Source organism: Diaphorina citri, unplaced genomic scaffold (genome assembly GCF_000475195.1).
Source record: "Diaphorina citri unplaced genomic scaffold, Diaci psyllid genome assembly version 1.1 scaffold1870, whole genome shotgun sequence".
Classification (NCBI taxonomy): domain Eukaryota; kingdom Metazoa; phylum Arthropoda; class Insecta; order Hemiptera; family Psyllidae; genus Diaphorina; species Diaphorina citri.
In genome coordinates this window covers 47,206-58,072 of record NW_007379296.1, presented here as the reverse complement: position 1 = coordinate 58,072, position 10,867 = coordinate 47,206, and the positions used below count along the sequence as shown (strand labels likewise).

General features: G+C 37.4%; 1 protein-coding gene across 1 annotated transcript; it reads left to right on the top strand.

Annotated features, from left to right (window-relative positions):
- The first annotated feature begins 444 nt into the window (after window positions 1-444).
- On the top strand, window positions 445-2,124 carry LOC103517510 (glycolipid transfer protein). The gene is made up of 3 exons (XM_008482547.3): window positions 445-712; window positions 978-1,300; window positions 1,707-2,124. The coding sequence occupies exons 1-3, from the start codon at window positions 550-552 to the stop codon at window positions 1,764-1,766; spliced, it is 546 nt and encodes a 181-aa protein (XP_008480769.1). The 5' UTR covers window positions 445-549; the 3' UTR covers window positions 1,767-2,124.
- The last annotated feature ends 8,743 nt before the right edge of the window (window positions 2,125-10,867 follow it).

The window sequence follows — 10,867 nt, the reverse complement described above, 5'->3', positions numbered from 1 at the left end:
AAATTCCTCTAAGCTCCAGTGTGAATGAAAGTTCGCGAAATATTAATAAATAATAAGTAAAAAAAGTAAAAAGGCCACTTGAAACTCTCCATACAGCGCTTTCTTGCGGTGATATTTGAAAGCTACCAACAGAGTCATGAAAAACGAAGAATTTTTTTTTTCGTTTCTTTTGAAAAATGCTCCGGATTCATGTGGGAATTAATAAAATGTGGGATTTTTTTGTATATTTTTTCCCTCATCATTGACTTTTGTACCTTTTCGTTGGTAACTTCTACCAATGAAATTGTCGGGATTTTGTCGTACCCTGTATAATTTTTGGATTTTTTTCTACCAACGTTTGTAACTTCAGGGACATTATGTATTGAATTTTATCAAAATTGAACAAAGTATTTGAAATTCATGGTGAAACCATCCACAAACACCAACAAGTAAAAATTGTATTAAAGTTGAAAATGAGCACTCCCTTTTTTTAAATTTTGTTCAGATAGAATTTGAAATTTTGATCCATACTTTGACATTTTTCTCTCTCAGGAAGTGAATGGAATAATCATGAGCTACATAGATGAAGGTGAAAATGAGTTCATTGAAGTGGAAGACTCAAGTAAAACAGACACAATATTCCTACAGCTAACTCATTTCCCCACAGCCAATGAAGAGCACATTTGTACGGCAGGATTTCTTCAAGCTTCAAGAGGCATTGTGATATTAATAGGTTTGTAGTTTTGTACCTATCTAATAAGATACCCAAGTAATTCAAAACAAGAATTCAAAGTTTTTTGGTTCTTGTGAATCCAGACTCCTGGTATCGGCAGAATAATTGGATTCTAAGGGGTTTAATGTGTTTATGATTTTTTTGCAATCACCTTTAACTCATTTAAGTAAATAATTATCTTTTTAATTATTCCATTTTGTGTGATTGACCTCCTATTAGTGAAATCTCCAATAAATCTCTTTGTTTTCATTATTCCCTCACACAGATTTATTTGGAACCTTCGGAACACCCATTAAGAAAGACGTCCAGGGCAATATTGACAAGTTAACAACCGTGTACAACCAGAACGTACCAAGGCATGCCAACCTCATACACATGCTCAAATCAGAACTACCACGAGGTGGAATGGCTACCGAGTCCCTCATGTGGCTCAGGCGAGGGCTGCACTTCTTCTGTGAATTCTTTGAGCTCCTACGGCACGACTTTGAGAACAGCAAGGTGAAGGATGACCTCAAGGAGTATATTCGTAAAGCATACGATGTGCATCTGAGGCGACACCATAACTGGTTTATCCAGCAGACTTTCAAGGTATTTTCCCCCCTATATCTCTGCAGGTTTTTAGTGACAGGGTTTTACCCTTCATGGAGTGATAAACTACCCTTCTATACTTACATTAATTCCTTTAGCCTTAGTGGGGCTGGGGAAAGCCAGCAATATGCAATTGTCCAGAGATGGCCACCCATTCATTTACCATCCACATGAAATGTTGCTTAACTTAAGTGAACCATTGGGAACAGGTGCATTCAACATTTTAAATTTGATTTCTCTGTACCTGTTCTTTTTTTTTGTTCCACAGTAACTCTAAAATGGTTTCAAGTTCAAGTCAAAAAATGAAATGAGCATAGTGTACTGATTGGAGAAAGACATTTGTCACAAATGTTTGTCCTTAAAACTTAATTTTCTTAATAAAAAAAACACCTCTTCTTTCTCCTAGGGCCTATGCACCCTGGCACCCAAACACCACACCCTGATCAAGGAGCTGGCACTCGGTTAAACCAACATGGAACCTGCTGTGTACAAGAGTATGCAACACTTCCTTTCTCATCTGCAAAACAATCTACAAGTCCTTCAGGATTTCTACAGGAAACACCAGCTCGAGCCATGAAGTCCGGTATTCGAACCTAGCACCTCCAGGTGCCTTTTTTTTTTTTTTTTTTTGGGGAGGGAAAAGTGATTTTTTCCCCTAAAATGGGCTTAGCTTCTTGGTACGATTAAGCACTCTCTTGACTACTAGGCTATTTAAGGTAAGCTCAAGTTTTGGGCTCATTTCTGAAAGGGATAATATAATAATACTTCAAAGGAATAAGTTTGTATTAACTTATTTTTGTTGGTACTCGTACACTACACACACCTGGTAAAACAATTCAAACACTAAAAATGATTTTGGGTGAGTAAAAACACTTGGCTTAAAACACAACGTATATTTTTATTAAACTACAGATGGATCCATTTCGGCTGTTACGCCATCATCGAGTTAGTAATAATACACTGATGATGGCGTAACAGCCAAAATGGATCCATCTGTAATTTAATAAAAATATATGTAAAACATAAATTATAGTCTCCCATGGCGTAGTGGTCAGTGCACTCGCCTTGCACGCGGGAGACCCGGGTTCGATTCCCAGCAGGGTCAAGAAATTTGTATCATGCAAATGATTGATTCCGTGACTGGCTGTTGCGGGGCCCACTCAGCCTCGTGAGGAAAATGAGTAGCTATGACATATAAATGCGCATAGCGACCGGTGCCAACATGGTAGGTAAATATTGGATTTTAGTATTATTGATATATTGAGAAAATCCTACAGTGCTGCAGTGAGCAAAGTTGTGAATAACACAAAGAAACTGCATTTACATTACATTTACAAACTCTCAAATTATATTGAGGATAAAATTCCATACCTCGGCTGGGATTGAACCCATGCCCTCCTGTTTACCAAGCAAGTGTCTTGATCAGTATAACAGCAAGGCAGATGGCAGACCTTGTGATGTAGAAAAAGTGCAATCCGTCTAGCATTTATTAGTTTCCAGGAATACGAATTGTGATATTTAGTCCAACTATAAAGTATAACTTTGTGTGAACTTTTTTTATGATGATCATTTGGAACTCTCGATAAGAAAAAATTGAGTTGAGATTTTGCATTTCTCAATAAAATGCCCCAAAACTGTAATATGCACAGAAGGATTGAAATGGGACTATGTCCTGAAGTGGGACTACTCGTTATTTCCAATTTCGGGAGCTCCAAACTTCTTGTAAACAACTCAAATACCCCTTCATATGAAAAATCTAGCTCAACTAGTTATTAATATTTAGAATTATTGAAAACCGTGGTTAAAACCATATTGGAAAAAATACAATAGCATGTAGGTAGAATAGTATTTGTTTAGTGTGTGACTGTATTTTGGACACAAACTTTGGCAGACTAGATTAATAAAATTGAAGTTTTTTTAACGATAAAATCCGTCCCGCTCGGGAATCGAACCCTGAACCTACAAGGCAGTCGCACTACCCTCTAAACTAAAAAATCGAAGTTTAACTTCAAGACTTTCATGTCGTTAATGAACTTTACCCAGTCTAGTTAGCTTGGAGGGTAGCGTGTCTGCCTTGTAAACGCTACGTCGTGGGTTCGATTCTCGCCCGGGGCTAATTAATTAGCCAATCACACAATATTCGTGTCCCATTTCACGTCACCATTTAAGCAGTCCATTAGATAAGTAGATCCAATTGTTTTCATAGCATTTATTTTTTAGTACCTTTTAGTTAAGTCTCAATATTTATAATTTCCTTATTTTTCTTTCATTTTTATAGTGTTGTCTTTGTTCACGTTAGTCTTATATTTCTGTTCTTGAAATCCTTTTGTTTCTTACATTTTAATTATTTTCCAATAGCGAGTTTTTGCAGTTGTAAAAGTTGGGGTAAAAGAACACTCAAATAAGCATCATTCAATAGGATAAGGAAAGTCGTGTGATGTTCACACCAGTCATAGCATTTATTTTTTAGTACCTTTTAGTTAAGTCTCAATATTTATAATTTCCTTATTTTTCTTTCATTTTTATAGTGTTGTCTTTCTTCACGTTAGTCTTATATTTGTGTTCTTGAAATCCTTTTGTTTCTTACATTTTAATTATTTTCCAATAGCGAGTTTTTGCAACGAAAATTAGCGTCCCGTTAACTGAACTCTTTAACGTCAGTTGACGAAAACTCGTGCAGAAAGCCGTTTTGGTAAACTTAGGTTTCAGTTATCGTCACCTAAGTTAAGCCGTGCAAAAACTCATTAATGTCTCAGGGTAGTTCATATCACAAAGAACTCCCACATTGGCATGTATATCTCTTGGGGCCCCCTTGCTCATTTTTGCCAAAGGGCGCTCCAAATTATGGCTATTTGGGGTCCCCGGACACATCTGTCTGGGGACCCCACGGTGGGATACACGCCTCTGAACTCCTAATACATGTTCTTTTCATTTCACCCATTATTATTGTAATATTATTATCATTAGGTATGTATTAGGTATTTTATTATTAGGTAAATTGGTTTCAAATTTCTAACCCCCCTAGTCCATTTTTGTTGCTTAAACATAACCATTGTAATCCCTAATTACCATAGGTACTCATATTTTTTTAATTCATTCATTCATTTAACTGCAAATAAATTCGTCCATTCAAAATCGATTGTTTAGATTTAAATAGCTATAAAGAACCAGTAGAACTAATCTTGTGCCTAAAAGGAACCACACAAAAATAGATTTTCCCCCCAATATTAATTTCAAAAAGAAGGAACCCATTCTAAACTGTGTTACACTAGAATTTCTGTGTTCTCAAATTTCTTATTAAAATTAACATAGTCAACTTGTATTTTAATTAGTAGGTTGTAAGTTTATATTTTTAATGCCCAATAGAAATGATTATTTTTAATAAAAAATAGAAACACGTTTGTGTGAAAGCTATTCTAAAATTGTTATTATTTATTTATCCTTTTTTCTCCTGTAATAATAAATGCAATACCTACGCCATAGCTTCTGCGAAGTAGAAAACACAAGCCAGCCTATTTAGCTTAGTTGGTAGTGCGTCTGCCTTGTAAGCGCAAGGCCGCGGGTTCGATTCCCGCCCGGGCCGGATTTTATCCTGATGGGATAATGTTCGGTCTCGGAACGGTTGGCTTTCTCCTATCCTAGACCATAGCAGTTACAGTTCCCTCTGTCAAACCTCTTAAAAAAAACACACACACACACACACACACAAAATGCGATTTTTTTTTTTTTAAGGAATGCGGGCCCATAATCTACCAATCAGGGCCCCATTTACAGCTGAAGAAGAAGATGTTGACCAGAGCCCGAATATCAAGAACAGGAAAGGTGTAAATGAAATTCAGAGAACAGGCCCCAGTGTTGGGAGATTAGGGAAAAAGTAAAAAAAAATACCTCCTTCGACTCATAACCGCCTATTTGAAATCGACTATTTTTCACTAACTGGCACGTTTATTTGTGTGAGTTTTGTCAAGAAAAGGCCGATTTCGAATAGGCAATTAGGAATCACAGGAGGTGCTTCGTTTTCTTACCAATTTTAGAGGGGCCTGTTCACAGAATCCATTTCCTTTCCCAATTAATCCTTTGTTTCGTACGAGTTTTGCGAAAAATTGCCGCTTTCAAATAGGCAATTAGGAATCACAGGAGGTGCTTCGTTTTCTTACCAATTTTAGAGGGGCCTGTTCACAGAATCCATTTCCTTTCCCAATTAATCCTTTGTTTCGTACGAGTTTTGTGAAAAAAATTGCCGATTTCGAATAGGCAATTAGGAATCAAAGGAGGTCCTTCGTTTTCTTGCCAATTTTAGAGGGGCCTGTTCACAGAATCCATTTCCTTTCCCAATTAATCCTTTGTTTCGTACGAGTTTTGCGAAAAATTGCCGATTTCGAATAGGCAATTAGGAATCAAAGGAGGTCCTTCGTTTTCTTACTAATTTTAGAGGGGCCTGTTCACAGAATCCATTTCCTTTCCCAGTTAATCCTTTGTTTCGTACGAGTTTTGCGAAAAATTGCCGATTTCGAATAGGCAATTAGGAATCAAAGGAGGTCCTTCGTTTTCTTACCAATTTTAGAGGGGCCTGTTCACAGAATCCATTTCCTTTCCCAATTAATCCTTTGTTTCGTACGAGTTTTGTGAAAAAAAAAATTGCCGCTTTCGAATAGGCAATTAGGAATCAAAGGAGGTCTTCTCTTCTTCTTTTACCAGTACAAGGGCCCCGTTCACAGGATTTCATTTTTGCTATTATGGGGTTCAGTTTCCAGGTCCATGAACACATTGCGGAGAGAGTATTGTCATGGGGCCCGTTCCCTTTTTTTTCCATAGGAACTTCCTTGGTACTGTAGGGCGCTACTTGAAGAAACTTGTTTTGTTACGTTTAACGAGCTATTTAATTACTTGATTTTTAGCTCAAAGAAACTTGTTTTCACCTGCTGAAACTGAAAGGACGAAAGAAAAAATAAATACAAGTAAAATATATCATTAATTTATAAATTTAAATATTTTAAATGGAAACTGTATTTATAATGTACCTATCTGTATTTATAGAAACTGTATCGGTATTGTTTTTAGTGACAGGGTTTTACCCTTCATGGAGTGATAAACTACCCTTCTATACTTACATTAATTCCTTTAGCCTTAGTGGGGCTGGGAAAAGCCAGCAATATGCAATTGTCCAGAGATGGCCACCCATTCATTTACCATCCACATGAAATGTTGCTTAACTTAAGTTGACCATTGGGAACAGGTGCATTCAACATTTTAAATTTGATTTCTCTGTACCTGTTCTTTTTTTTGTTCCACAGTAACTCTAAAATGGTTTCAAGTTTTAACTTGATTTTTAGCTCAAAGAAACTTGTTTTCACCTGCTGAAACTGAAAGGACGAAAGAAAAAATAAATACAAGTAAAATATATCATTTATAAATTTAAATATTTTAAATGGAAACTGTATTTATAATGTATCTGTATTTATAGAAACTGTATCGGTATTTATAATTAGATTGTATGTTTGAGTTACCTACAAAAGGTATAAAAACCATTTTCACTTTGATTTTATGAATATAATGAAATGAGCATAGTGTACTGATTGGAGAAAGACATTTGTCACAAATGTTTGTCCTTAAAACTTAATTTTCTTAATAAAAAAAAACACCTCTCAATGAACCGAGAACTTTTTAGAACAACAGTTACAAGACGTCTAGCAACCATCGACCACGATGACGCTACATGATGATGATGATGATGTATCGGTATTTATAATTAGATTGTATGTTTGAGTTACCTACAAAAGGTATAAAAACGATTTTCACTTTGATTTTATGAAATTATTACCTATTATTTTTAATTTAAGAAACCTGAGTTTCAACTGCATAACGTACCAAATCAATAACAAATTACAAATCTATTCTTTTTTATTTCCACTATTGTAGCTACTTGGGTATAAATACATGTTAAATTTTATGAAATTATTACCTATTATTTTTAATTTAAGAAACCTGAGTTTCAACTGCATAACGTACCAAATCAATAACAAATTACAAATCTATTCTTTTTTATTTCCACTATTGTAGCTACTTGGGTATAAATACATGTTTATATCTAACCTATTTAAAAATAACCAAAAATAGAACTCTTTATTTTTACAAATTCTGTACATTTGTATTTATACAACGAATGTATAGCTCCCTTCACAACCTCACAAGACTAAAAAAAAAAAAAAAGACCAGACTGTCACCTGTCCAGATATTAACCACGCATAACGTTGGTTAACTTCAGTGGTTCATGGGGAACTGGCTAAATACTGTGACAGTGAAGATCCTCTGATAAGATTAATGTCACGAAAATAAATACCTAAGTGATTGAGGCCAAAAACAGAGCGGAGCAAAGAGCTTTTTAATCTCAGTTCTACTCGTATGCGGTTTGAATTCGTCACTTTCCTGAAGTTAAAACCCTAGCTTTATTGTACCATGTAGAATTGTAGACACTCTCACATCAAAGCGTACGTTTCATCGGTTGGATAAATCGGAAACCGTAGCGTGTAGGGCTGTCTTTAGCCACTGGCCTCTATTAATCCAGGTCCAGCCATTAAGCTGAGGCTACACTCTACAGCTACACGTTCACTGACCACACAATTTCTAAACTCGTAATTCAGCCATAAAGACGCGTCTATCTTCCATCAGTTCACAGGCCAGCATTAAGATGAGGCTACACTCTACAGCTACACGTTCACTGACCACACAATTTCTAAACTCGTAATTCAGCCATAAAGACGCGTCTATCCTCCATCAGTTCACAGGCCAGGTCACAGTTTCTAAAATCGAAGGAAAGTTAAACATGACTTATGAGGAGCCGTCTCTCTATCGTTGCCTTCCACTCTATTAATCCAGCCATAAAGATGAGTCCATACTCGATACGTTCACATAACGGGCCCCACAGTTTCTAAAATCGTAATCCAGCCATAAAGATGAGTCAATACTCTATTAATCCAGCCATAAAGATGAGTCTATACTCAACTTAAGAGTTTCTAAATGTAAGGAACTCATCCAAGCTAGGACCATCCCTGCCCAGCGGGTCCTGTGGGAATATGAGCAGCTTCTTCACAAAGTTAAACATGACTTATGAGGAGCCGTCTCTCTATCGTTGCCTTCCACTCTATTAATCCAGCCATAAAGATGAGTCCATACTCGATACGTTCACATAACGGGCCCCACAGTTTCTAAAATCGTAATCCAGCCATAAAGATGAGTCAATACTCTATTAATGCAGCCATAAAGATGAGTCAATACTCTATTAATGCTGCCATAAAGATGAGTCAATACTCTATTAATCCAGCCATAAAGATGAGTCAATACTCTATTAATGCAGCCATAAAGATGAGTCAATACTCTATTAATGCTGCCATAAAGATGAGTCAATACTCTATTAATCCAGCCATAAAGATGAGTCCATACTCGATACGTTCACATAACGGGCCCCACAGTTTCTAAAATCGTAATGCAGCCATAAAGATGAGTCAATACTCTATTAATGCTGCCATAAAGATGAGTCAATACTCTATTAATCCAGCCATAAAGATGAGTCCATACTCAATACGTTCACATAACGGGCCCCACAGTTTCTAAAATCGTAATGCAGCCAAAAAGATGAGTCTATGCTCTAAAATCGAAGGAACTCATCCAAGCTAGGACCATCTCTGCCCAGCGGATCCTGTGGGAATATAAGCAGCTCCTTCACAAAGTTAAACATCAGGAGCCGTCTCTCTATCGTAGCCTTCCACTTGTCGTTCTCCTGCATGATGTCCCGGTACCGGTCGTTACTAACGATGACGCCGTCATATTCTGTGGCTACCTGGACAATGTAACGGTCGTCGTAAGCACACTGTAGCTTGCCGTCGACTCGACGCGATGGCGTGTAGTGGAGGATGCCTGAAACGAAATAGGTTAACTGAATGAATACCTGTGGAGAACGAAATGGAATGTAACGGTCGTCGTAAGCACACTGTAGCTTGCCGTCGACTCGACGCGATGGCGTGTAGTGGAGGATGCCTGAAACGAAATGGGTTCACTGAATGAATACCTGTGGAGAACGAAATGAGTTGCGAGTTCTTTGACTGATTCAGTCATAAAAAAAAGTATGCAATGAAACAACTGCAGCCAAATTTCAAGTTTCTACGACATCAGGAAGTGCTTCATAATTTTGATGAGTGAGTCAGTCAGTCTTAAAATAAGCGATTTTCTAGACCCCTTTTCTACCCCTTCCTCTAAAGCTAGTATGTAACGGTCGTCGTAAGCACACTGTAGCTTGCCGTCGACTCGACGCGATGGCGTGTAGTGGAGGATGCCTGAAACGAAATGGGTTAACTGAATGAGAACGAAATGAGTTGCGAGTTCTTTGACTGATTCAGTCATAAAAAAAAGTATGCAATGAAACAACTGCAGCATTAGACTCGTGTGGTCTGTGTCGTAGCATGCTCATCCCATAGTTTCAATAATGGCCAGGGTAACAATGAATATTTAAACTAAGTTTAGGTTAAACTCTTGGACCTATAAAAGTGGTGAGATCAGAAAATCAAGGCCAAGTCTGCATTCCCAAGTTTTTCGTGTCTGCTGAAAATGCTGACTTCAACCTTCCCTCAATTTCAACTTGGCTATGTTTTTCCTTAGGGGTTCACGCTCAATTATTTATTTATTTGAGTAGGAAAAACATAGCCAAGTTGAAATTGAGAGAAGGTTGAAGGAATTGAGATTCAGCATTCTAAGCAGACACGAAAAACTGGGAATGCAGACTTGGCCTTAATTTTCTGATCTCACCACTTTTATAGGACATTTTTGGATGGGAACTTGGCCTTTTTTTCACATTTGTGTTCTTGTGGGGGATCTTACTCCTTTTTTCTAATGCATGCGGTCGCGCTTCGCGCTCCCTTGTATACGATCGAGCTGCGCGCTCCCGGGGGCTTCGCGGGATTGTGAGTACGGGAGCGCGAAGCGCGAGTTATGTTTCTAAGAAATTAAATCTGAAATAATAATAAACGCAGGAAAAGTTTTGCTGGCCTCAAAGTGCAACTTAAATCCGCCTGTGCAACTTTTGCAGTTTTGCCCAATTTCAGATTTTTCCTTACAAAAATTATAATTGTGAAAGATGAACTACGAAAAAAAAATAATCATTTTAGAAGTATCGAACTGTGGACCTGCTTCCTACGACCCCAGTCGATTTACTAGTTACGTGCAACTTAAATCCGCCTGTGCAACTTTTGCAGTTTTGACCAATTTCAGATTTTTCCTTTTTACTTACTCATCAAGACCTACCATCCTGCCAAATTTCAAGTTTCTACGACATCAGGAAGTGCTTCATAATTTTGATCAGTGAGTCAGTCAGTCTTAAAATAAGCGATTTTCTAGGCCCCTCTTCTACCCCTTCCTTTAAAGCTAGAACTTCGGAAATTCGCAGACATAATAAGCAAGTATAGCTTAACATATGGTCCAAATTTCGTAACAATACGTGCGTAATTAACGGAGTAATGATAGGGGTAAAAATGGCTCGAAATGTTTCGTGTAATATACACACTGGCGTGCTGAGGC

Coding starts and splice junctions, on each gene's coding strand:
- LOC103517510 (XM_008482547.3), top strand. CDS start 550: ATGAGCTACATAGATGAAGGTGAAAATGAGTTCATTGAAGTGGAAGAC. Junction 713..977: donor AGGCATTGTGATATTAATAG/GTTTGTAGTTTT, acceptor TCCCTCACACAG/ATTTATTTGGAACCTTCGGA. Junction 1,301..1,706: donor TTATCCAGCAGACTTTCAAG/GTATTTTCCCCC, acceptor TCTTTCTCCTAG/GGCCTATGCACCCTGGCACC.